Genomic DNA, 27,699 nt, shown 5'->3' on the forward strand with positions numbered 1-27,699 from the left:
AGCGCTGTGGAGTTGGAAAACAGTGCTGCACAGGAAACAGGAATCACGTGGAATAGCTTATAAACGGCTGGGCTGCCCTACAGCTGGCTGCATGCGGGTCAACATTGGATCGCACGCAGCAGGTGCGAAAAGACAAGGTACCGGTCCTTTTTTTGCGTACCTGCTGTCTCCGGCGTTGGCCAGGTACAGCTTTCCGAGGATAAACAGCGCCACGAGCACGGTACAGCCTCCCGTCATCTTGTAGTGCTTCTTATCGCGTGCGATCTGCTGGTCCATGTCCCAAAAGGCCGTCTCCAGGGCGCCGATCACGAGGCTGTCGGCGGTAATCTTGCGGTCGCCGAATGGGAGGAAGCCGCCTTCGGGCGCCGCCGGCACACCTCCGCCGTCCGGCACCAGCAGCTCCATCACGCTCATCAACTTGTCCTAAAAGCCCGGGAGAATCGCAAGGCGTGTGGCTTACGGCCTGGTACCAGCACAGTCGGTACCAGCAGCGCTGCATCTCACCTGCAGCACCCGCTGGAGCACGTTTGACGCGGCCACGGCCACTCCGGAACCCGCGTGGCCATCGAAGAGCGCGAAGTAGACCCACGGCAGCTCCGCGCCGTCGCCGTGTGCCCCGCGCCGCACAGCACCGCGGTACACGGCAGCCTGGTCCTCGTTGCGCAGGCTCTTGCCGGCATTGATGGCCCTGCACCGGCGGCAGCGACCACCCCCCAGCACGGAATGAATGGGCGCACTGGATCAAACCCCCCGCCATCTGCCATCCCCTCCCGCCTCCCGCGCTGCTCACTCTGCATAGCCAGCGTTCCACGGAATCTTGCTCACGTCCCTGGGCACGATGATGGGCCGGATGACATGGTCGGCCGACACTTGCACTTCATCGTCGGTGGTCAGCTGAAGGAAGCTAGGCCTCGTGTACTTGAACTTGAGTGGCAGCTTGTCACCGTCGCCGGGTGCTTCGCCGTCCCTCACCGCTGGCAGGGCGTCGAGGCCGCCCACCACGTTGTACAGGGCATTCTTGACCCGCGTGAACATGCTGGTCGGCGACCGAGCCTCTAGCGGCGCCTACTGCATCGGGAGACCGATCACGGGCTGTTCTAAAACATGCTGCTGAGAACCGCTGCCATGCTGCAAGCTGGCGTGTGCGGAAGTGACGCCAGCCAGATTTCCACGTGATGTAAACACAGGGGCAGTTCTCCGGACCACTTGACAGTTGGCAGCCAGCAGCAGAGATTGCGGCGGGCGAGATTAGTTGTGCAGGCGTAGTGAAGGCAGTGTAGCGGCGGCGAAGGTAGCGGCAAGCTTTACTACTTTTACTTGAATGAACTGATCGCTAGCGATAGACAACTGCAACCACTAGATAGGCCAGAATCTGACCTGCAAGACGCATTATGTAACCATGCTGAACAGTTTCATCGCCCATTGTCATCGGCCAAAAGCGATTAGTGTTTTTCTAGTGGCAGTGTCGCTAATGACACTTGAGCCCAGAAAATAATTTTCCACGTTCAACACAGGAACTATGACACTCCGCAACAAGCTTGCATATTTATTTCATCCATAGTATTTACAGCGTGGATTCCTTGATGCCTGAAGGGGGCGCCTTGATTCAGTCCGCAATTAACGCTTGGTTAGTTCTTCGGGTTCTTTGTTTCACGACGTTATCATGGGTATCATCATCTGTAGATATTACCAGCACATGGTTTGGGGTAGTGCGCAGTTACGGTAAGGTGAAAGTGCAACGTTGATTGGGATAGAATTTATTAGATAAAGGTTATCAGTACACTGCAATCAGGGTAGTTACCGCGTTTTATTCTAGTCATTCACCCCAGCATGATATGCCGTCGATGTGTCGACACCATTAGCTCGCCGGCTGTCTGCATTTTCGTCACGCAGTGACCCAGGTAGTCATGCTGAAGTGCACTGCTAGCAGCAGTCAAACCAAATATATCCAATAAAACAAACAAAAAAGCCTGCAGCTGTTTAAGCAGTCGCCCCATCTATGGATAAATATGAAAACTGCTCTTTAGCAAGGTTTAACCAGAGGCGATAAAAGCAGATAAAAGTTGCTCTTTTAAACACAACGGAATAGGTTAAACGTACTGCAATAGGTTAGACGTACTGGTTGAGCACATATACTATACAAGCCGGTTATTTGCATTAGATTTAAAAGTCGCTGCGCCCTCTCATGAGCAAAAGTTAAATCAACACTTTAAACACTTAGCAGTATTTTTTAAAGGTGCTAGGTGGCGCAGCAATCTGCAAATGTTAGATATGGCGTCGTTTAGCATTTTAGTAAGAACGTGAAGGGAATAAAGAGTTCCGCAACTAACGTAACAAAAGGCGCTCTACTTGTCGGTTCTGCGTCTCAGCCAATCAGAGAGCAGCTGGCGTTGAGCTGCGACTCTGGTGGTGTTTGAAATTTCGCCCGTTTTTACCGTTGCGCTGTCTTGGGAGTTTGGCGCGCAGATCTTCAACACCAGGCGACTTTGCCAAAGCTTTCTTCGTGTCCTTCTCTACACCCGGAGCAAAAGCTAATCCAGTGAGCGTTCTCTCGTTTTGCTATCCGAAAACTGTTGCAGTAGTCCGCCTTTAGGGTTAACATATGAAACGTGCGTAGGGTGTGCTAGCTGCGTGAACCCGTAATCTTTTGTGACCCAGGGCCTGGTCGCCTGGTCGCCTGGTTTCGGTGAGAACTCACCACTTGGTTAGAAGAACGTCACTGTGGTTGTCGCTGGGCTTGAGCCTCGGTGGAGGTTGTTTGCGATTGCTTTTTGTCGCAGTCGGCGAAGATTTAGCTCGGGACACATTGCTGCCTTGCGGCTCGCGTGTGCGGCTCGCGTGGTGACGGCCGCCTTGTTTACTGCGCAGGTTAACCATGCCGACCCAGAACCGAATTGTGAACTTCAAGAACAAGGGAAAAGACCAGCAGGTAATATTGTAACCTTGTGGTGACAAGTGGCGGCAGTTTCAGCGGCTGCCGCTCTTTCGCAGGAGATGCGCCGGAGGAGGAACGAAGTTAGCGTGGAACTGCGTAAGCAACGCAAGGATGAGCAGATCCTCAAGCGACGCAATGTTAGCTTCAGCGAGGATCCTCTCAGTCCCCTGCAGGAACAGAACAAGGTATGGTGGTGTGCATTCCACTGCCCGTCTCGCGTACTACCGGCGTCATCCCCACGTTGCTCCATCCACCTGGTTTAAATTTTAAACGTTTAATACATGCTCATTTTGGTAAATCGCCGTATACATTCAGCTAGTATTCTTGGAAATTTTGACCAAAATTGAAAAAAAAAAAAAAACGTGTGTAGAATATTATATATCGGGTCTTGATTACTCTGATAACCGCCATTTGTTTAAAAAGTTGTAGTTAAGTCCGACTGCTAATCTATTGAATGCTCTTGTGCCGCCTTGAAACGCCCCTCTTTATAGTGAAATGTGTTGGAGTGGCTGAATGTCACATGCGCGCAAGAAATGGTAGTAAATGCTTAAGGCCTTAAGTCTGTTAATGTCATTATTTTTGGAGTTGGTGGCACAGGTCCACATTTAATGTCACTATACGAAAGTCACGATGATGGTAATGCATGCAAGACAGTCAGAAATTTCACCAGAATACAAGCAGTTCTAATGAGCGCAACATCTCGTCAAAGTTTTTATAATGCAGCTTAAAAATTATTTTGCAAAAAATGCCGCTGTTCTTGCTTGACAAGTCGGAAAAAGTGTCCGTAAACTCGAGTGTCAGCACGCAAGCTGATAGTATCAGTCGTAAGTGCGGGTAAAAATGGCTCTGTTTGCATCGAAAATGCAGTAGAGATGCCTCATCTGACTCAAAAATTAGGAATGAATCATTTGCCACTAGATAGGAAGTTTGTACTAACAAAGTTGCATGCTTTTCTGCGTGTGCAATGAGGGCAAGAGTAAGCACTGCTTTGGTGAATGACTTGTGCCGAACTCAAGTCGCAAATGGCAGTAACGCTAATGCCATTAAATTAATGCGTACGGCATGGCATGAATGCATTAGACCTTAAGGTAAGAAGCACTTATTGGCACTAAATTTGTCCGTGTGGCATGATTAATGTTGAGAAATGTGTGTTACTACTACTACTTATTAAAGGGACACTGAGGAGAGCACTGTCCGATAGTTCGGCATTTCATGGCTTTGTTGCCACTTGGCCGGCAGCGAAAGATGCATTTATTTCTAAGAAATTTGGATTCGAAGTTGAAAAGTTTTTCCCGCCGCTCTGATTCAAACTTGGGATTCTCCTATGACGACACAGGACTAAGTGACGTGAAACATGACGTGCGCATGACGTACCGCAGACTCCGTGATTTCTGGTGGCCAGCAGTGCGGCCTAGCAGCAGCCGAAAAGAAAGCTACCGCCGGCCACACGTTGAAGGCATCTATCGGCTATTGCGGCCGTCGCTACAGTCGCTTCGATTACGTTTGCACTGGCGTTTTGCCAGCGTTACGATGGATCTCGTTCTCGAAATCGTCAACGAAGTTCTCGCAAATAGACACCTTTAGCATACCGTGTACCTTGTTACTGCTAGCGGAATACCGGGAGCCCGCCTACCGCCAGAAAACAGGCGCTGATTGGTCCCGATGCTTCAGGAGCACGCGTAGCTGCCGGGCACGTGGCGCCATCTGGCGACGTCAAGGACATTTGCGCATGCATTGGCTGCGCCTCAGGGATTTGTGGCGTATCGGGTCCTAGAGTTGCTAGAACCAATGAAAAACACTGCTTTGTCCTATGACGTCATCACGCTTGTACTTGCGAGTTTGGCCTGTGGCGGCGATACCTGTATTTTGGTTCTTGCTCTTTTCTACGTTACAAGAGCTTAGTTGTCAGTATGAGTGGCGTTTTTGTAATCAGGAGCTGGTATTCTATCGATACAAGCCAACTTCAATTTCTCCTCAGTGTCCCTTTAAAGCAAAAAATTGTTTTAAAAAACGCACCACAAAGTAAGGCTAACACTGGTTACTACTGGTGACTACGTATGGGCTTTGCTATTTTTCCTGGCAAAGCACTGTAATTTGCCACTGCTGTATTTCTATTGTTAAGGCATTTGCTGACAGATTAATGACTCATGTTTCATTGGTTGGCTGTTTTTGTGCCACTTATATTTTCGAGCCATTCATTTTTAGTTCTAAAAATGTGCTTGTCAAAATGAATGTAAATTTTAAACCTGGCCATAAGCTTTCCCAGTCATACTTGATTGCAGTTTTAGGTTTATGGGGGGTTTAACGTGTCAAAGCAACTCAGGCTATGAGGGACGCCATAGTGAAGGGCTCCGGGAATTTCGACCACCTGGGGTTCTGTAATGTGCACTGATTTCGCCTCCATCGAAATTCGACCGCCGCAGCTGAGTGATTGCAGTTATTTAACGAATTACATGCAGGTTGCAAATTTAACGAATTACAGCTGTGAATTGGCAATTAGTACTGAAATGCATTTACTGTTCTGGTTTGCATTGAGAAACTATGCTTGTAACTGCATTTTTTAGGGAGCATAAACATCGGGAACAGTCATTGAACATGGCTACTGGAGCTGTTTTGTGTTTGCAGTGTAATTCTGGCAAGCTCCCTTGCTCAATTAGGCACAGTTCTTGTACTGATGTGAAATAACTCTAGGTGCTGTAAACCAGTCTTAAAGGGACAGCGAGGAGAGCTCTATTAATATTTTTTTTTAAAGCAAAATCCAATAGTTCGGAATTTCATGGCTTTGTTGCCACTTCGCCGGCAGCAAAAGATGCACTTATTTCTAAGAAATTTGGATTGGAAGTTGAAAAAGTTTTTCCCGCCGCTCAGATTCAAACCTGAGATTCTGCTATGACGACACAGGACTAAGTGACGTGAAACATGACGTAACGCAGACTCCGTGATTTCTACCGGCCAGCAGTGCGGCCTAGCAGCAGCCGAAAAGAAAGCTACCACCGGCCGCACGTTGAAGGCATCTATCGGCTATTGCGGCCGTCGCTACCGTCGCTTCGTTTGCACCGGCGTTTTGCCAGCGTTACGATGGATCCCGCTCTCGAAGTCGTCAACGAAGTTCTCGCAAATAGACACCTTTAGCATACCGTGTACCTTGTTACCGTTAGCGGAATACCAGGAGCCCGCCTATCGCCGATGAAAGGGCGCTGATTAGTCCCGATACTGCAGGCGCGCGCGTAGCTGCCGGGTACATGGCGCCATCTGGCAACGTCAAGGAGATTTGCGCATGCATTGGCTGTGCCTCAGTGATTCGTCGCTTCTCGTGTCCTAGTGTTGCTAGAACCATTGATTCTAGCAACACTGTTTTGTCCTATGACGTCACCACGCTTGTACTTGCGAGTTTGGCCTGTGGCGGCGATACCTGTATTTTAATTCTTGCTCTTTTCTACGTTACAAGAGCTTTGTTGTCAGTATGGGTGGCGTTTTTGTAATCTGGAGCTGGTATCCTGTCGATACAAGCCAACTTCAATTTCTCCTCAGTGTCCCTTTAATTGCTGGTATGTATTAAGTTTCAAACCATTAAGTCCGCAATAGAATGAATGGCAGAGCTTTTTGCCATGTGGCTGCATGTGGAGTCAGAATTAATGGCCTGAAATTTGAGCTTGCATTTTGCTAGTCTCTCATGTACAGAACTGAACTCTTGTTTCTTAATCTTTCTTAGCATTAAAAATGTCCAATTCATCCTGTTATGTGAAATTTAAAGTTACTGCCAGCATATGCGGGCCTGTCAGGTCAGTGTCACTGCGTACTGATCTTCAACGTAATGGTGTTTTTTGTAGTTGTACAGATATGTTCCTATTACTGTTTTATGTCTGAGACCACAAATACAAGCTACCATCTGCCAAGCCTCTCTTGTGACATCCAAGGCTATTACAGTTTTAGCGTGCTGTTGTACTCCCATTGAATTTGAATTCTAGGTGTATGTGCATACTGAGTGGAGGCTGTAAGTGTGTGGTCAGCATTAACAGAAATAGTGTGATAGTGGGTAAAATAAATATTCTAAATAATTTGTTTAGTCATCACTGGTCACTGTAAGTTTAGGCATTTTTTTCTCCGTTTTTTCTCGCCATCATCAGAAGCTGCTGGTACTAAGAGGTGTATCATGGCACGGAGGTAAACTATTTAGTTTTACCTTGTCATTAGGCTGTGACCTCTGTCATGTAGTGTGTTTCGGTGGAGGCAAAACTTGAAAATGCCCGTGTGTCGCGTCATGTTGGTGCACATAGAAGAATCCCTGCTCGCCGGATTTAATCTGAAGCCCTCTACTGTGCGGTTTTTTTGAAGCCCAGGTGCAGCTTTGAGGTATTAATCGTGAAATGCTGAGAAAAATTAAAATGTCTAGTAACAGTTCTGAACTTCCTTGATTTCATTACTACTGGCTTTTACGTTGCAGAAAATTTGAGGAATAGCAAGTACATTAGAGAGAGAAAAAAAAAATACTTGCCATGAAAATAAAATGAGAACTAGGGTAACGATAAACCTGCGCACACATATTCAGGCAGGAACAGTAAATAAGTGCCAGTATTCAAAACGATTTCATCACTTGCTGCTTTAGCAGTACAGTCATTGAAATTTTGAGTGGTTTTGCTGGTTTTCGAGTGAGTGTCTCAGCATGCCTTGTGCAACCTCGACAGCTGACATTTCCTTTTTTTTTTTTTCATAAATATGGAGGGGAAAATGGATTATACAATGCTGTGAGGCCTGCAAACACCCACTCTTGCCACTTCTGCAATCTCTGTTGTACGTGATGCGGCTTGCATTATAGGGCTAAACTCCATGATCCGTTCCACGCCGTAGTGCTTAAAGGGACACTGAGGAGAGCACTATTAAAATTTTTTTTATAGTAAAATCCGATAGTTCGGCATGTCATGGCTTTGTTGCCACTTTGCCGGCAGCGAAAGATGCATTTATTTCTAAGAAATTTGGATTCGAAGTTGAAAAAGTTTTTCCCGCCGCTCTGATTCAAACTTGGGATTCTCCTATGACGACACAGGACTAAGAGACGTGAAACATGACGTGCGCATGACGTAGCGCAGACTCCGTGATTTCTGGCTGCCAGCAGTGCGGCCTAGCAGCAGCCGAAAAGAAAGCTACTGCCGGCCGCACGTTGAAGGCATCTATCGGCTATTGCGGCCGTCGCTACAGTCGCTTCGATTACGTTTGCACTGGCGTTTTGCCAGCGTTACGATGGATCTCGTTCTCGAAGCCGTCAACGAAGTTCTCGCAAATAGACACCTTTAGCATACCGTGTACCTTGTTACCGCTAGCGGAATACCGGGAGCCCGCCTACCGCCGGAAAACAGGCGCTGATTGGTCCCGATGCTTCAGGTGCGCGCGTAGCTGCCGGGCATGTGGCGCCATCTGGCGACGTCAAGGAGATTTGCGCATGCATTGGCTGCGCCTCAGTGATTCATGGCTTCTCGGTTCCTGGTGCTGCTAGAACCATTCGTTCTAGCAACACTGGTTTGTTCTATGATCTCATCACACTTGTACTTGCGAGTTTGGCCTGTGGCGGCGATACCTGTATTTTGGTTCTTGCTCTTTTCTATGTTACAAGAGCTTTGTTGTCAGTATGAGTGGCGTTTTTGTAATCAGGAGCTGGTATTCTGTCGATACAAGCCAACTTCAATTTCTCCTCAGTGTCCCTTTAACCGTGTTACGTGTGTGGGTGTGTGTGGCACAGGGCGGGTTCGGCACCATGGAGGAAATGGTGGCCGCACTGACCAGCCCGGACCCCGAGGTGCAGCTAAGCGCAACACAGGCGGTGCGCAAGATGCTGTCACGGGAACGGCACCCACCCATTGACGGCATGATCCAAGCTGGCGTGGTGCCCATCCTGGTGGATGCCCTCTCTAAGGATTCGTGGTGAGCACCCAGTTTTCGTCTCAGATTTCTTATTGGTTACCTTAATCTGGCTGATCCTTGAGGCAGCCTAGGCAGAACAAGGCATGATGCCTGGCGAGTTGGTAGAGCATTCTTTTGAAACGCAGCGCTGGCGGACCATGGACGAGAATGATGACACACAGAAGACACACAGTGCGCTGACTGTCAACTTTTTGATAGTCAGTGATAGTCAGAAAAAGATGATAGTGCATTGTGTGTCTGCTGTGTGTCTTCATTCTCGTTCGTTGTCCACCAGCGCTGTGTTCCAAAGGGTAGGTAGAACTGTTGTACAATAGGTGGATAAGATTTTCCATGTGCTTAATTTTTGTAGAGCGGGGCATGGTTGGTTGCCTATACCTAGTTCTCCCTGTGTTAGCACTTCGCAGCTTGGAAGTCAGCGGTGCAAGCCTGGTGTCTCACTTTGTGCTCTTTCTCATCTTTCAGTTAAATTTTAAGGCGGAAGCCTTTAATGCCTCATCGCTGTAAGCAGCAGTTGTCGACAGAAATGTCACGCTTTTCAATTGGTCGAAACGGCTGTGACATCACACTGTGCGAATTTCTAACGGGGCCAATTATACTTTGCCTGGTAACCATGCAACCAATTAAAGGCATCGTATGGTGATGCTCCAACTAAGTGGGACTGAGTTTAGTTCATTGCTTAAATTAACCAATTAGCCTAATTAAGCTTTCTAGTCCGACCTGATAAATAAATAAAACCAAGATGAAATTTGGTCGAGTTCGGGAATCGAACCCCGGTCTCCGGAGTGTGAGATGAGCACAGTAACCACTCCACCATGCCAGCTCGATGGTTTGGGATGAACAAAGGCGCGTCTAGTGAATATGTTGTCGTCTTTGTCTAGTGAATATGTTGTCTTCGTTCACTCCCATCTTCCTCCCTTCCCTTAAGGCGAGGTTCAGGTGTCCACCGAGATATGCAGATACATTTCCTTTCCTCAAAAACTAATTTATCGACAAGCAAGAGGTAGAGCTGAACGGGCGATGGTGTTCTGAGGACTCCCTGGCAGCGTTGCAAGACGCTATCGCGTTCCACAAGAGGCGAAGCTTAATATCGTAACCACACATCAGTGACACTAGCAGCAACACCGCGCTTAAGGCTTTCGCCTCTGCGCGCTTTAGGCCAACAAAGCGCCCCCCTGAATTTTTTTTTTTATGTTTCTGAAGGAGAAATATTTTTCCTGTTCTTGGCAGTAAGCTATATCCCTGCATTCCGTCTTTGTTGAATGCCAATTGCCCTCTGCTCTAGTGGTGAAGTACACTGGCCTAGCCAGGTTACTTCTGCAGATTGCTTACCAGCGCCATTTGATGCACTGTAGCCCGGCTTCTTTTGTGAGCTGTTGCGCTTTGACTTACACCCCTGTCAGACGAGCAAGTTTAGTGTCATTTTCAACGAGTGACACTCGCCTGTAGTGTCATTCGCATCGTGTCACACGATGAACTTTAATGACACTCGCTGCTGAATGCACTCGGCAAGAAGTGAGTTTGGGAAACACACTTCACTTTTCCCAAGGGGCGAAGTGTATAGCCTCGGTAGCAGTGTTTCGAAATTAGAATACAACGTCGGCAATAAAAATGGCGTTTTATTGAACGCATATAATTTTTTTGCCCTCTTGTTCATGTAAACTTATTTGCGTTGCTATTAAATATATATACTGCACATATTCCGACATTCTTGTTTTCAGCTGCAATAATTTTCTAGGCAGCCGCAGCGGTATGGCTATGGCGGCTAGCATGGCGACCATAGCAACCATAGTAGCAACAATCTGCAACCGTTTCGGTGTGTCGGTGCAACAGTCACAATATTGCACAAAGCTCCTTGATAATGATAAAAAAGTGCTTGCAGTTTGCAATCTACTGTACATTAACTGTACATTAAGGCTTTGAAGCGCGAAACTAATATTTTTGTGCCTTACTTGAAAAGCCATCGTCACCACCATCAATTCCGAATGACACTTTATTTTTCCGTGTAGCAGCACGCCCCGAAAGTGTCACTCGTTCTGGAGAAGTGCACTTCGTTAAAGTGTCACTAAACTTGCCCGTGTGACAGGGGTATTAGCCAGCCTTTTGGGCAGCTTCCTAGGCTTTTCCCTGAACTGCCTGCAAACAGTCCAGAGATATTTACCAGCTTGGGAAATGTCCTCTAAGCGAAGTGATTGATGTGCTGTGGATATCGGGAGCATCAGACCTGTGGCCTGTGAAACGGGCTGCAATGGGCAGTTTATTTACAAAGCTGTCTTTCGCTCATCATGAGGTTGTCTACTGCTATAGAGCGTCTGATACATACCTAGAGAGAAAAGTGGTGACTGGGCACTTCAGCTATCTGCATACCGCAGGAATGCGGTGAAGTGACGGTTTCGTATTTGGCTTGGCTAGTGTCAAGACGAAAATGCGGATTAGATTGTAAAAGTAAGACTTTTCTCAGTGCAAAGCTCAAAGCAGCGATTTGCTGTTTTTCATAAAAACCTATTACCAGTCATTTACTTACGTTAAATTTGTTACAGAAGTAAAAACGTCCTGCTAAATGAATTCAGTGTGCACACAGTGGAGACCATTTTGGCTACGGTGGCTAGATCTGGCGACCATGCCGCTTCAGAGCAATGATTCTGCAGCAGAATTGCATTTTTGGCCCGACACCAGCTAAGCCAAATAAAAAGCCACATCTTCCTCTTCCCACGGTGGAGGAAGTGCTCTTGAAGAAATTCTCATAGATAGTGTTGCCCCTTTTCCTTCTACGCAGTTTTGAGAAACTCGAAATTCACCCGCATTGTGTGCGTGCCATCGGCAATACAAGCACTGCTGTGCTTCTCCGCAGTGCATGGTGTGCCTGCAGAGTTCAACGACTCTCTGTAATACCCGTGCCACACGGACAGATTTAATGCCATTAAGTGCTTACTGCCTCAAGTTTTAATGGAATTCGTGCGGTGCCACACGCATAAATTTAATGGCATTAGCCTTACTGCCATTCGCGACCTACTGAGTTCGCCACAACTCATTCGCCGGTGCAATGTGTACTCTCGTTCCCATTCCACACGCAGAAAAGCATGCAGCTTTGTCAGTTACAACTGCCTAGCCCACTATAAAATGGTTAATTCTTAACTTTCAGCCAGATGAGGCACCTAAACCGCATTTTCGATGCGAAGAGCGCCATTTTAACCAGCCTTATTGACTGGTACTCTCGACTTATGTGCTGACATGCGAGTTTATGGCTACTTTTTCGACTTGTAAAGCAGGAACAGCCGTATTTTCTGGAAAATCGTTTTTACATTACATTTGAACATCATTCCCGATATATTCTGCTCATTAGGAATGTTTATATTAAGATGAAACTTTTGACTACCTTGCAAGCGTTATCGTCATCGTCATCGTCACTTTCGATAATGGCATTAGAAGTGGACGTGTAGCACCAACTCCGAAAATAATGGCATTAACAAACTTAAGGCCTTAAGCATTTACTGCCATTTCTTGTGCGCGTGTGGCACGGGTATAACTTTGCATGTTGCCCTTGCCTGACCGTCTTATTGCTTTGCATCTGCGTAGCCCGTCACTCCAGTTCGAGGCAGCGTGGGCGCTGACCAACATAGCCTCGGGGACGGCCGAGCAGACAGACACAGTCGTCCGGGCAGGTGCAGTGCCATTGTTCGTGCGGCTTCTGGGCTCATCGCATGTGAACGTGTGCGAGCAGGCTGTGTGGGCGCTGGGCAACATTGCTGGTGACGGCCCCAACCTGCGTGACCTCGTGCTGCAGGCGGGCATCCTCAAGCCTCTGCTGGCTCTTGCCCGCCCAGATGCACCTGTGAGTACACCTGTCGACAATATTTGCTCATATGGAACACTGTGTATATTCTTTTTTAATAATAGGGGTGAAAAATCACTGCTTGCATCATAACAGGATGAACATTGTTGAACATTTCAGTACCTTTTTCCTGTTTCATCCAGGTAAAAGCCGCCCTCTCTGCACGAACTTGGTTTGTCTACATTCAGGTAATTACGAGCTATGTGCAGAATGTGAGGCGGAGGGCAGCCCTCTGAATGCAGTCAGCTGAACCGAGGGACAGGCAGTTATAGAGGGCTTGCCCTAAGGCTGAAAACTGTGGTGCTGGTTGAAACCGAGATACTTGGTACATTACGTTGCTGGGATCAGCTGAACAGGCCTCTCATCTGTTCCGTGAACCTAAAAGGGGCACAACAGCTTTGTGTCTTGCAGTTTCGGTGTACCTGTTCATCCGTTCAGTTGATCCCATTACTGTCCTCTGCAAACTAGCTCAGTTACAACCAACACTAGAGGACAGCTCCTTTTATTTGGAGGCTAACGAGGAGATGGTGGGAAAGCAACCTGACGAGGGCGCACACATTATCCTGATGGTGTCGAACAGAAGCTCTCCAAACTGCTCTTTGCTTCACGAGTGGTTACAGTACAGATAGCTGGCTGCATTTAGTTGTCTTGTGTGTCTTGTGTGATGTGTGATAACAAATTTTAATGCCTTGTTGATGGTGTCGAACAGAAGCTCTCCAAACTGCTCTTTGCTTCACGAGTGGTTACAGTACAGATAGCTGGCTGCATTTAGTTGTCTTGTGTGATTTAGTTGTCTTGTGTGATGTGTGATAACAAATTTTAATGCCTTGTTGTGAGAAGTTTGGACCGTGAAAAAAAAAAAGCACAAAGTGTGAGGGGATGTTTAACTGGCTACCTGATGCTGCCATTGTGTGACCTGCTTGATCTGTTTGAAGTGTCCAGGGTGCTATTGTTTTTGTTTTGTTTGTTTTCTTTACTGAGTGTGAAGTGGCGCTTCTTGATATTCATTCTTAGTGGTACAGTGTGCCTGCTGTTGTTTGAGTGGTAGTTATTTGCCTGAACTGCAGGCTTGTGTGTGCTTGCGTGTTAGACTGGCACGCTCTTCTATCAACTTGGCTGGTGCTGTCAGCTTGTAGTGTGACGAATTGCCAGCCAAAGGAAGCAACAAGAATGGCGGCGAGCATTTCACCTTCCTAGCGACCTTGGGCGCATTCTCTGCTATAATGCTCTCAAGTTCTCCATTGTTGAACCAGTTATTGCTGCTCATGGTTGGCCATTTTACATAATGAAGTTGGCTGGTGGTGTAACTAAAACGCGGTATTACCCAAGCCACAAGGCTCTGCCGAGACCTTGAGAGCTGTTGAGCTGGCTGCCTTAACAGAGCTGTTTGCATCTGCCCCATTAGTAGTCCAACAGTCCTGTGCAAAACCTACACGGTTAATGACATGTGTCGGTGTTTGTGTTGCAGACACCAGTTTTATGTGTGTCTACTAACCGTGATGCGAGTGGCAGCCATTGTGATGTGTGTATGTGTGCGTGCGTGTGTGCGCGCGTGTGTGTGTGTGTGTGTTTGTGTTTGGTTTGGTTTGGTTTATGGGGTTTAACGTCCCAAAGCGACTCGGGCTGTGAGAGACGCCGTAGTGGAGGGCTCCGGAAATTTCGACCACCTGGGGTTCTTAACTGACATCGCACAGTACACGGGCCTCTAGAATTTCTCCTCCAAAGAAATTCAACTGCCGCGGCCGGGATCGAACCCGCGTCTTTCGGGTCAGCAGCCGAGCACCATAACCACTGAGCCACCGCGGCAGCTTGCTTGCTTGTGTGTGTGTGTGTCTGTGTGTGTGTGTGTGTGTGTGTGTGTGCGCGCGTGCGTGAGAGAGAGAGAGAGAGATCACCCGTGAAACTCATTGTAATATGCCATCATCAGCCTTCATTCGCCCTTTCCTTTTCCTCCCCTTCCCTTTCCCCTGTGTGGAGTAGCAGGCCAGGGCCATGTTACCACCGGCCGACCTCTCCTCCTTTTCCTCTCATTAAAATTCCTTTCTCTCTCTCTCTACAAGTGTGTGGGCTGGAATGTGCAGTGCTGGTGGCCTCTGTTGACGCGATGATGTGGCATTGGTGCAGGCCCCGTTTCTGCGGAACGTGACGTGGTCCCTCTCCAACCTGTGCCGCAACAAGAATCCACCGCCACCATTCGAAGTCATCCGCGAATGCCTGCCCACCCTGGCGCAGCTGATCCACCACACTGGTGAGTTTCTGTGGCCAGGTCATTTGCGGCCCCCACTGGGCCTCTCGTTTCTCCTTCTTGTCGCCTGGGCTCATATTTTGACTTCAGTCCCAGTAAGGGCTGTGTCCAAGCAGCTCGTACTGACTGGCCAGGGCAGTGGAAGAGCCTGTGGCAACTGTTTATTACAGTGCAAAGTGTCGATAGACTGATTCAAAACGAAGGCCTTGTTATATGGAAGGCACGCCACACACTTTCACTTCTACAAGAACAGACCTCGTGTTTGTACGGGTCCCTTGGCTAAGATGAACAGTGGTGGTCATTTGTTTGGTTTCCCATAGAGCAGGGGTTCTCAAACTTTTTTGTTTGGAGGAACCCCAAAAGCCTTCAATAAGTTCCAGGGAACCCCCCCCCGCTTTCACTTACCAGCAATGTTGTCGAGTGCATTTTTGCAAAGGGAAAGTTGCAGAGGTTAAATGTTTATTGCACAGATTAATACAAATACTAATGTGATGTGTGATGGGTGGTACTGCTTCCCTTTTAAGAGCAAGTCAAAGTGTGGCTCAGTGGCACTCAGAGCCAGTCTCATATCAGCTGCCGGGTCAGGGTCGGTGAGGGTTCTCGTGGAACACAAGAAGACAGCCCGCGGAACCCCTGTGTTCCGCGGAACCCAGTTTGAGAACCCCTGCCATAGAGTCAATGCAAAAAAAATCTGCTTAAGATGTACACTGCACACGTGCTAATTGGTTAAGATGAACTTTCACGACCAGCCGTGCCCAAGCCATGCAGCTTTACTCGACCATTCGAGCAGTATCTCAGCGGAAGGAAAGAAGAAAAAAGCTAAAAAATTGAAAGCTTTTTTTGCCCCGCCGACGATCCACGCGACACGGGGAGGCACAGAGACCTAACCACGTCTCCGTTGAAAGGGCGATTCTGTGAAAGCAGAACTGTCGCTGCTCCTCCCCTGTGAGGGCACTGAAGGATTTCTTGGAAGGTTAAGTGATATGCCTACGCTTGTAGCAAGCAGGCGATTTTCTCAACGGACACAAAAAAAAATAACAGACTGGGCACACTCAACAGTGCCTGATGCACTGCACTAGTAGTGCAATAAATGCTTATGTTGCAATTATTTTTTTCCTAAAACACTATATCATGGCTTTGTTCACATATACGAAGTATTTGGACACACACTGCATGCTCGAACATCATTTTAAGAAGCACTCCTAATTAGATGAACTTCTGATAAGATGAACAGTCTTCATGGTCCCTTGGAGTTCGTCTTAAAGGGAGTCTACTGTATTGGGGTTCCTTTGTTCAGTGCAGGTTGCGATGGCTCTTAGTCTTGCAGGTCATCATTCAATGCCATGTCTCAGTAATGCCATGCTCATTGAGTAAGTTAACGTCAAACCCGATGGGGATTGGGCGGCGTTACACTGCGGTTTTCAGTGAACCTTAAACTTGATGGAGATTGGCTTAACCCTTTCGCTGTCGGGTGTTTCTGCCCGTGACGCACCCCCAGTGTCGCACACTTCCGGGATGATGGTCCCGCCGTTTCAACGTCAGAATGTGACGATGCGGAACTCGCCTCTTCCTCGGATGAGACGCTGTCAGAGCCCGAATCCGAGCTCGGCTCGTATTTAGAATCTGAAGAGCCACCGCTCCAATGCGCAGAGGAAGGTCTCGCGCATTCAGCCATATCCGAAAGTAACTGCGCGCAGCGGGGGTGTGCTTTCAGTGGCCCGCAAAACGGAGAGAAATGGGACGCTGTATAATAAAGATGAGAGAGGGAGATGGAAAAAGGCTAAAACAATGTTGAGGGGCTTTGCTTTTGCTGCTGCCAGCCGCAAGCGAGGGTGCGACGAGAGAGCGACAGCAGCAATAGAGTCATGTGTCAGTCTCTGACTCTCGGAGTGGCAACGGCGCGCCCTTGAACTTGAAGCGCCGTAGCTCACACGCCGACAGAAGAAAAATAAAAACCTGCAAAACAGCGGCAGATGGCAGGACAACCCTTGGACCCATAACCACACGCGTGCGTCATGATCCGGCGAACGCAGAGCGACCGCGCCACTCAGCAAAGAGGGAGGGGTGGGATGGCAGTTGCTCCGTACTCTTAAATACACGTACCAAAACAGTAAGGGGCGAAAATACGAACTTGTAGAAAGATTCAACAGATGGCGCAGCTAGTCCAAGAGCGTCAGCTTTGCGCTCAAGCGCGAAATTTTGAACGCACGATAGAGAACGTACCGGTACGTCAGTGACACTGTGGGGGGGAAGCGCGAAAACGTACTGGTACGTCCGTGACAGTGAAAGGGTTAATGGAGGTTCACAGATGGTTATTGGAATCGCAAGGGTCCTTGAGAGCAGCTTTGCATGCATTAAATCTTGAAGAAACCTAGATACAGTAGAATCTTGATGTGAGCGCGGTTGATATGAATTTCGCAACATTTCCTGGCTGGAGTGCATTCAGTACAGTGGGCAAAATTTAAGGTGTTCCGAACACACTCCTGTGCCACTCTGGATCGTGTGAACGCACAAGCAATGATTGCACCCTTGAGCACTAAGCCCTAAGCCCATACATCGTTAATGTTGCGGTTGTCATTTGCCCCACTAGGATGAATACAGATCGTGCTTGCTTTGGGTGATAAATTTTTTCTGTGACCTCATAAAATTCGTATCATTGAGAGTGTACTCATATCAGAACAAATAAAGAAAGCTTTTTTTTTATTTAGTTGCAGAATTTTAATGCAGCAACCAGGTCTTGAATTAATTTTTATTTAGCAGTCAAAATGACAGCTCCGCGACTATCCAGTGGTCAAATGCAAACAAAACGATGCTTATGCTGCGTGCGACTGAGTTTCACTCGCTTTCATCTCTAGTAGTCTGATGTATCTGAAGAACGAAGTGGCAGGTGCCTCTCATAGAAGGCCCTTCAGTCAATGGCTTGACTAGCATGATGGCATTAACTGGGGATTAACTGTGATGTCGTGAAGATCTGTCAACGCCATTGACTGGAGGGCCTCCTTTGAGAGGCAGTTGCAGCTTCATTCTTAAAGGTGCACTGAAGAGGATTCTGAACTTGTCTTTTTGCCGCGGGAACTCGATCTACACGTTCCTAGCATTCTCAGAAACTGCGACTTATTGCCCTGTATGGCCGATTTCCCTAATTAAATCGAATTAACGTCCGGCTCCCACCCTTTCTTTTAAATTCTCCCTCGTACGATGGGCGGAGTCGACCAACGTGTGAAGTTCCTTTCAGCCAGCTCTGTGGAGGCTTTGCTTTCGCTTTATTTTGTTTTTTAGGTTTCCATGAATAAATAGTTTCATTCGCAGATAATATAGCCGCAAAATAAGCCCGGAGAAATAAAAATACACGTGGACTATTTGCTACTACAGTTGAATCCCGGTACAACGAACGCCGCTTCAACGAAATTTTCGCCACAACGAAGTAATTTGCATTCCCCGTGAAACCCCCATAGGACTTAATGTATTAAAATTTCCTCAAAAACGAAGTACTTTGCGAGCACGTGTTCGCTTCTACGAATTTTTTTTGCGAATTTTCGCGGGTGAGTGGCCCCTCCGTCTTGTCTTTCTTCAGAAGTTGAGTGCTGAAGAGCGACTTTCCCGTTCCCGCCGTTAATTTTTTTGCATCGCAGACTGTTGGGGGGGGGGGGGGGGGGGTACGCGCACTCAATCGCACATCCTCCTCGCGCACACCCTCGTGTGCTTTTTTTTTTTTTTCTCCAGATGCCCATGTGATTTTTGAAGTGACGTCACGCCCCGCTCATTGGCTCTTTGCTGGGCTTCTTCGATTGATGTAGCTCGCTGTCATGGTGCTCGCGGTTTCCTGTCAAGCACGAAAGTGCGTCATGATCACTTGCTAGCGGTGTTGGCTGGTAAGCGTTCGCGGCCTCCAAGCGAAGAGGGGCTCCTCGAAAGCGCGTGTAAAATGCGCCAGCGCACGCCATCTGCTAGCGTTTCCGGCCGCGTCCTCCGTGGCCGCGTCGTCTGCTAGGCACCGAGCGCGTTTCAGGCAGTCTGTGTGGACCGGTGGGCGAAGCCATCGGTGGGCGGAGCCATCGGTGGGCGGAGCTTCGTGTCCTGTCGGAGAAAAAAAAAAAGGAAAACGCGAGAGTGCAGGAAGAAGCCCACTTCGCTTCACCATTTCTTCCTTTGTGTGTGCACCGTTTAGCGTGGTCTCGTCGCGTCTCTGCTCTGCTGAATTCCTAGGATGTCGCCGCCGGCGGCAGCAAGCCCGCGAGAGCGCCGTGGTAGCACGCAGCGGTGCAGATGCGATGAGGCCCGACGGCTCTCGAAACGATGTGGGGGAGGAGGCAAGAGAGGAGGTGGTGAAAGAAGGAACGGAGAAGAGGAGGAGGAGAGGCGGCGTTGGGCGAGAAGAGAAGAGGAGGAGGAGAGGCGGCGTTGAGCGAGAAGAGAAGAGGAGGAGGAGAGGCGGCGTTGGGCGAGAAGAGAAGAGGAGGAGGAGAGGCGGCGTTGGGCGAGGAGACATATGCAAACGCCAGCCCGGGATCAGCCGACTCGTCTGTAATTTCTCGACAACGAAATTCCGCGACAGCGAAATTTTTCGTCCGCCCCGCCGATTTCGTTGTGGCGGGATTCAACTGTACGGACTACTGCGTATTACTCCGCCGATGGCAGAGCGGCAAGCCGCCACGGGACTGGGTGAAAGGCACTCCACATGTTGGTCGACTCCGCCCACCGTATGAGGGAGAATTAAAAAAACGGGCGAGAGCCGGACGTTAATTCGATTTAATTTGGGAAATCGGCCATACAGGGCAATAAGTCGCAGTTTCTAGGAATGCTAGGAACGTGTAGATCGAGTTCCCGCGGCAAAAAGACAAGTTCAGATTCCTCTTCAGTGCACCTTTAAGTTTTATCTGGCTGTAGTGCACTTTGCAACAACTGAGGCAAAGTAGTGGTCCACAAGTGGTGCAATAATAGCTGTGAACTTGACAAAGACAGTCCTTGATCTGCGGTAGCTTCCCCGGTCAAAATGACTGCTTCTGAAAAAAAGTACATCGTTGCTGTTTTCCCTGCCATCGCAGTCAGTGGATAGTGGTGAGCTGTGAAATATGTGAATGGCTTTTTGCGAACAAACTTTCAGTTGAAAATAGCAGTTACTTCAATGTGAGGCTTGTTTCATTACTGCTTGTGTTCGCATTTTGAATCTGTGTTGCTATCTTTTGTGCAATTTGTTGGATCACATGCTCACTACTCAGGGATGCATCTGGAATTCCATCGAAGATATCAGTGGGCATTGGGTTTGCCCATGTTACAGTGGTATCACATGCATTATGCGGCGTGCGAAGGGGCAATTACAGTAAAACCTCATTGAAAATGCTCCCAGTTTGTAGGACTTCTCGGTTCGTATGCTGAAAAGCGCAGACATTAGAAATGTTCTATAGAGTTGCGCTATATTTCTCCCGGTTAAAGGGACTATGAAATAAATTTGTTGAGATTACGTAAAGATAGGCAATCCATCACTCGTCACCCCAGCGCAAGAATTTTTGAGCTAGCATCAATAACAACGAAGTTATAGACGATTAAAAATCACGCTCCTCCTCTCCCCCCTCAACTCGTACGCGCGGGGCACCGTAAAAAAATAAAGAAAACAGCTCCGGGACTGGGCACCGCCCATGAATACGTCATTCGCTGACGTTCGGTTTATGACTTCCGGTTGTCCCACTCCCGAGGAGCAGCGTGCGTCGGCCTCTGCGCTTTTCGGTCTCTGCGCTTTCTTGGCTCCCGAACTTGCGACAGAAAGAGGCGGCAGAGGTAAATTGAAAACATATGCGCGAAGGCAATGCCCTGGATCGCGCTTGCCCGAGGGGGGCGCGCGGCGGCTCGAGCAGACGATTTTCACCACTACCGGAAGTGTGCCCGTAACGTCGTAGCTGCCGCGGCTCGAGCGAATGACAGCGTGTGGTGGCCTGCCGATGTCATGGGACTAGTGACGTCTGTTTTCCTGATTTTGGTTTCAGAATTGCTCCCTACGAAGACACCAAGCGGCCCGCGAATTTTAAAAAACACGATTTTTAAAAATTCATAATAAATTGCCGGCTCAGTTCCGAAGACTCATACTTGGTGTCAATGCTTCTGAGCATCACTTCTAACATTTGCAAGCGGCTTTTAATTCTTTGCATGGTCCCTTTAATACGTCCCGGATAACATGCTTTCTTCGCTACTGCGTTTAAAAATTTGACTAATTGGGGTTGTATAATACTTTTATTGACCAACTACACACATGCAAACATCGCAAGTTATTCACAAGAGTCACCTGCTGTCATAGCTTCTCTGTAGTGCCTTGGTGCAATGAGGCGAACGCCATCACCACCACTAGAACAACAACAGCAACAAAAAAACTGTGCGCAAGCATTCGAGAGAGCTGTTTTTGCAGGGACACGACATGAAGAGAAATGCTGTGGTTTCTTCGTGGTGCTTAAGGGCAAGGGTGCGAAACATCTATGAACTACAGTGATCGGCTTACATACAAGTGGGCCGTGTGAGAGGAACGCAGCATAAAAAGCTGAAACACGGCAACAATCAGCCGCCCCAGTGGCTTCCCCTCAGTGCTTGGGTCGAAGCATTCGAAAGTGATGAGGAGGACAGTTTGGTTACTTTCACCACTGCAGTCAGTGGACTGGGTATGTTGTGAATTTCCTGTGTGGAATTTGCAGCTATCATTCTCCATCTGTACCAATTTTTTCCTTCAAGAAATCAGCATTTTGACCATAATATTAAATTCAGATCATCGTGTGGGCTGAATTTAAGCAGGAGCAGTGAATTTAATGGCATGAAAATTTTGCACCTCTGGCTGTCTCATTATGTCGATATCTCAACATCTAGGACAGCTAGAGATGTCATACTATTTGCTAATGGAAGCTGAAGGCACAGTGTGTGCAATAATCGAAGCAGATTTGTTCAATCGCACTTCAAAAATTTATAATTTGTCAATGTTTATTGATGCATTACATTCACACCTTGAATATTCATATCTCAAGTGCTATAATATTACTAATGAGGGTAAAATAAAAAAATGGTTTTGATTATTGCACTCTTTACTCACTGTACTATGTAGCCATGGATTAATAACGATTTTTTATTGAGCAGTTTTTTGCACCGATGTACTAATGAAAGACTAATTAAAATTAATTATTTTCGAAAGTGGCCAATTTATGAGAAAGGTAATTTCACTGTTGAAATCAGTACAAAAAACTGAGCAAGGTGGTACAGTTTCACTAGGATTGGACTTAAAAATAAGAAAAACGGGTCTAAGACCCTCGTCCCCCCTTAAGACAGCGCAAACGCGGATTGAATTCTGCAAGCACTAGAAAAGGATCTGTCCAGATCTTGTGCCAAGAAATGCCAGTCGACATTTTTATAAAGTGACATTGTCTGTAAACATCTTTGTGTCCCATTCAACAGTTAATTTTTCATAATTAGGCGGTTTGGATCTTACTTTTTTCCAGATAATGCGTTTGTACTGAATTTTTTTTTTTAGAAACGTATCAGTGCTGTTTTTCTCTGTCAATAATGTGGTGAGAAGGATCAGTGGAGAGAGTTGTTTTCCATGCCCTGAGAGTGTGGTGTCCCTCGGTGCTCGGCAGACCGTGAGGTGGTGGCGGATGCGTGCTGGGCCCTGTCCTACCTGACGGACGGCGCCAACGAGCAGATCGAGGAAGTGGTGCAGCAGCCCGGTGTGGTCCCCCGGCTGGTGGAGCTGCTGGGGCTGCCCGTGTCCGTGGTGACGCCCGCCCTGCGTGCCCTGGGCAATGTGGTGACGGGCAGTGACACCCAGACGCAGGCGGTGCTGGACGCGGGCGCCCTGCTTCCCCTGCGCGCGCTGCTGCGCCACCAGAAGGCCAACCTGCAGAAGGAGGCCGCCTGGGCGGTCTCCAACATCACGGCCGGCACCGAGCAGCAGATCCAGGCCGTGGTGGATGCGGGCCTCATTGAGCCCATCATCGAGGTGCTCGCCACGGGCGACGCCCGCAGCCAGAAGGAAGCAGTGTGGGCTGTCACCAATCTCACCTCGGGCGGATCCCTTGACCAGGTCGGTGTTCCTTGGTTGTTGGACTCCGGCCACGTGTCTATAGAAGGTCACTGATTCCCTTTTCATTGTTTATTTTATTTAAAGCTTGTTGCAGTCAGTTAAGAGGGGAGGTGGCAGTGGAAACTATTTTCATTATTTGTGCATGCAGTGAAACTAAATTTTTTATGCAGCAAAAAAAACTGAAAATTGGTTTCGTCTCGCATATCTTGGTGGACACTTGCTTCGCGCAGCGAGTGCATTCATTTGCAGTATGACTTGCGGCCGCGTCGCGCTGTCTGGTATCGTGATGTGATAGAGTGTGGACATGACGAAATCATGAATGACTCAGATACAGTCTAATATCATCGCTTGTAGGCGGAACATGGGGAGCGGTGATTTTTGCAATTTTGATAGCCGGTTTTTCGCAGAAAAGTTATTTTATTTTAGGGTCTTGGATTTTTCGGACTGTTCGATTATTTGGATCAATTTTCGGGTGCCACCGTGTCCGAAAAATCGGTCGGTGACTGTAGATGTAGCTTGCAGGTCTCTGTGAAAAGTTCTGATCAAGGCGTTGAGGGGGGGTGGTTATGAAACATTCACTTTTGGATACAGCACGTGTGTGTTCTTGTGTGAGCATTTTAATGAGTCTCTACTGTTCTATTCCTCTTACCCCTGGTGCCAACCATCAGGTGGTGTATGCGCTGCAAGCGGGCGTGCTGCCTCCGGTGTGTGACCTGCTTTCGGCTCAAGACCCGAAGACTCTGCTGGTAGCCCTGGATGCCATCCGCAACCTGCTGGCAGCCGGCGACCGGCTCGGTGAGCGCGCACGTGTCTGTCTCATGATTGAGGAGGCTGGCGGACTCGACAAGATCGAAGCACTACAGCACCACGAGAACCCGGATATCTACCGGATGTCCCTGGGCATCATCGAGGAGTACTTCTCAGAGGAGGTGAGCACATGCTTGGTGTGAAGTCATGCAAGCTCTTTGCATTAGCTGTCCACTAGTGCAGTGGTGTAGGGCAGGGTTTCTCAGGGTCCAGGGGAGTATTTTGATTCCTTAGAGTGGACTCTTAAGGCCCGTTCACACTTGCCCAAAAATCCGGCGAGCGAAGCGGATTCGGCCGCTTTTGACGCCGAGCGATGCGGAAAGCTGCGAGGGCGATCGGGCTGGACCCATTTCCGCCGCGCGGCGACAAACATGGCGGCGCCCTTCGAAGCCGGACCCCCTCCCGCTTCGGATTGAATTCTCGTTGTTGCTGCCTTTTTCAGTGCGTTCACTGGCCAGAAATGCGGCACAGGTCTTGCGCTTCCTCTCATCTCGCCTCCAAGAAAACGTATAAGTGATAAATTTGCTTTCTTTTTTTTTTTTATTCAGAGTGATGAGTCCGCCGCTTCTAGGCTTAACAGCAGAGTCAGTTTGTTGACAGTAATGGTTCCTGCCCTGACAGCCAGATGACGCCACTACAGCTGAGTTTATTTTTGCGTCTGTGCTAGCATACGCTGAACTAAAAGTGAGAATGTGCATGCGTTTAACGTACGTAAGCATGCATACGCTTATGGTACGTAGACAGCGTAAATTTATGCTGTTTTCTCACTACGTATATCTGTGTATGCCGCTAGCAGCGACGCGGTTCGGAAAAACGAGAAACAGCAGTGGCGCGGCGGATCCGCCTCGCCCGCGCGTGAACAAGTGAGAACAGGTCCTCGTTTTTGCAGCTAGCGAATCCGCTTCGCTCGCCGAATTTTTGGGCAAGTGTGAACGGGCCTTTAAAGGGGTTCTAATAAAGGTGCGGTACGACTCGGATGTTAAAGCACGTCGCTTCACAAATGTTGTTCAGCAAGAAATTTTTTAATGCGCTGTGTAGAAGCCGAGTTATCTTGAGTCAAAATTTTAATTTCACCGTCTTCGTGCCTTTCCCTCTCCTCTCGTCACGCGGCTGATTGGCCGCGGCCATGGTAGCCGCCTGACGTCTCAAAGGGTCTAACCAATAGCCACCTCTCAACTTGTATACACAGGTGCGAGCGACGGAGGAGGGTGCGAGCATGAAAAAGTTGCCGGGAAGGGCCTGCAAACTCTCACGCGTGACTGTGGGTTCTCTGCTGCGCGTATTATTTGGCCCAGGTTTTCATGAAAACACAGTGCAGTGATTGAGCAAGTTGATGTGCTCTCCTTGGAAGGTGTTTGAGAGCCCCTTTAGAGTGCCTTATTATAAAGGTGTGCGAATATTCAAAACTTCGAATAGTTTGCAAATACTTTGTATACTCGCATAATGAACCCACCCCCACTTTTGTCTGTGAAAATTTAGTTTTCTTTCTAAACCGTTGGCTTAGGTACGATGTTCCTCAGTTTTTGCGTCGAGATGCTGCATGCCGATAGCATCAGGTGCTGTTTTTTCTTTTGATGAGTGCTCCTATCGAAGACTGGATGGGGGGATGGGGTGGGGAGTCTCGGTGAACTTGGCAGAGTGCCAAGACGTTGTGCGCCCTTGACAGAAGTGCTGGTGGCGGTGGCTTGCTCGGTGCGCTGCTGCGCGCCCGGCTTAGGAAGCCGGTGAGCATTCGAGCATCGGAGAGGAGCATAGCAGTTTAAACCCGAACCCTATAAAACGTACTGTACACTGAAATTCTAAGAATGATGCAGGGCGGACCTTCAGTCCCCGAAGCGGTTTGGCGAGCTCAAGATCGGGAGGCGAAAATGCCTGACCCCTCACTTTCTTGCGTGTTTTTTTTTCAACCTCGTGTAAACAACGCACGCCTGACCTTGAGGGCCGGGGTTCAGCATGTTTGCTTTATCTCGCTGCGATTACCATTCTCGATCTGATGGGCAGGCTGTGATGCCGCCACAATGTCATGTGACCTAGGTCAGTTGACTCCGGCTGCAAGGCTTGAAACGGACATTGATTGCAGGCAGTTTTTTTTCTGACATGGGGACACTAATGCTCTCGCGTTAAAATTTTATATTCGCACACCTCTGTTTTTAATCGGTTAGTGTTGAAAGTTCTTCAGTTGCTTGCTTCCTGTTAATGTGAGGGAAATAGTGGATTTGGAGGCAGAGCTATCTGGAATGCATTTGTGTGCATTTATCCCCCCTCCCTCTTTCTGCAGACGGAGGATTACAACCTCGCACCTGAAGCGAGCAGCGAGGGCTTCACCTTTTCGGCACCGACGCAAGATCAGCAATTCTCTCTTTGAGTGTTGTACAGCACCTCATGTACAGAATGTTTATAGCCTCGGTTTTAAGCCCCCTCCGTGTTATTTCGAATCGTTTATATCGATTTTTTTTACACTTTGTATTAAAGATGTTCTCTACTGGAAATTGGAATGTCTCATCCTGCTTTGTTGGCTCTTCTGTGCAACAGTGTTCTATACCTGACAAATAAATACCATACGCAGACCTTCCGGTTCGCCGTATTTTTGCAGGTATTTACGGCTGTCCCTTTTTATGCTGTGATGGAGACTTGTTTTCATGAAATAAGGTTGAAGTGCTAGGGCTGTACTGTGAGCCCTTGTGTTGATGGCATTTGTGATGCAGTTTTCTTGGAGACCTAGAAGTTGGAGATTGGAAATCCTCCACTTTAGGAGCGCGACATTGCATCTTGTACATTCGCCTGCTCTGAGATTTGTTCTGAAAAATTACTCGCAAGTGTGTAATGATATAATTCGCTTCCTGAACTGTGATTGCTCCCGTTTCATACCTTGCACTCTATGGTGCATTCTGAAGCAGACATTTGTGCGCATTAAATTTGTGATTAAAGTTCTGTGTTTTAAAGTCAATCTATTGCAGTGTGAAAGGCCTATTCTTTTCACTTCTGCGACGAAGATTGTGTCAGGGGAACTTCTGCACACTATTCATGCATGAGGTATTGTTTTGTTTGGATGCATATTCAAACCTACTGTCACTTTGGCGTAGTAATGCCAAGCATTCTCCCTTTTGCTATTGGCAATACCTATCTGACATTCAGGGGGTCGAAATTTCCGGAGTCCTTCACTACGGCGTCTCTCTTAGCCCGAGTTGCTTTGGGACGTTAAACCCCGTAAAACCAAACCAAACATTCATCAATGCTCAGTGGTTGCCTTTTTGTTTCGTTGATTAATTTCTGAATGAATTTTTAATTTTGAGATGGCTTGTTAGGTTAGTATCCTTATTTAGTTCTCAAACTTCTTAATCTCATCCGCCCACCTAACTTTCTGCTGTCCCCTGCTACGCTTGCATTGGTTGCCGCGATTGGTTTGTTCCAAACATTGGGAGTTAGTCATTTGTGTCAATTTGCATCTGACTGCATGATCATACAGAAGGTGCAGAATCCAACTGAGCTTTTAAAGCCTTGCTCATGGAGCTAGTACAGCAGGAACTTGAAGGGACCAGGAAATGTTTTAAGAGGGGAGGAGGGTCTTAAAACTAACTTCTTTATATATGGCTAGAAACCTCATGAAATTTTGCACACAGATGAGTTTTATCTTCTGATTCCAAAAATGTAATCATAATTGAGCTGGTGGTCTTCTTAGATGAAAAGTTATCTTAAAGTCTAGTGCATAATTGGGTAATTTTTTATGCAGCTTTAATGAACTTTCTCATTGCGTTTTGATGCTTTTAATTACATGAATTGGTAGCCAGAGAGTTCCCATACCCGATGACATTCTTGGTTTTTTTGTTTAGGCCACGTATAAATAGCAATTTACCTTTTAACTTAGTGAGTTGCAGTGTCAAATACTGCGGTCTTTTACTCTCGACATAGTATAC

At 47.9% G+C, this 27,699-nt stretch overlaps 2 protein-coding genes across 2 annotated transcripts in view; one reads left to right on the forward strand and one right to left on the reverse strand.

The window, feature by feature from the left end:
* Positions 1–1,382, reverse strand: part of LOC149359820 (protein phosphatase 1H-like) — a 34,451-nt gene extending 33,069 nt beyond the window's left edge. The window contains exons 1-3 of the mRNA XM_089571927.1: positions 791–1,382; positions 505–688; positions 161–423 (exon numbers count right to left, since the gene is read on the reverse strand). Of these exons, the coding sequence (XP_089428053.1) occupies positions 161–423; positions 505–688; positions 791–1,035 (692 nt within the window). The 5' untranslated portion in view covers positions 1,036–1,382. The remainder of the gene's footprint in view (positions 1–160; positions 424–504; positions 689–790) is intronic.
* A 976-nt stretch (positions 1,383–2,358) lies between these two features.
* Positions 2,359–26,732, forward strand: LOC149359821 (importin subunit alpha-1-like). The gene is made up of 9 exons (XM_089571929.1): positions 2,359–2,539; positions 2,869–2,929; positions 2,992–3,120; positions 8,670–8,851; positions 12,425–12,680; positions 14,805–14,928; positions 22,533–22,978; positions 23,647–23,907; positions 26,064–26,732. The coding sequence occupies exons 2-9, from the start codon at positions 2,876–2,878 to the stop codon at positions 26,148–26,150; spliced, it is 1,539 nt and encodes a 512-aa protein (XP_089428055.1). The 5' UTR covers positions 2,359–2,539; positions 2,869–2,875; the 3' UTR covers positions 26,151–26,732.
* Positions 26,733–27,699: the final 967 nt, after the last annotated feature.

Source organism: Amblyomma mixtum, chromosome 2 (genome assembly GCF_055824585.1).
Source record: "Amblyomma mixtum isolate Tamu chromosome 2, ASM5582458v1, whole genome shotgun sequence".
NCBI classification, from domain to species: Eukaryota; Metazoa; Arthropoda; class Arachnida; order Ixodida; family Ixodidae; genus Amblyomma; species Amblyomma mixtum.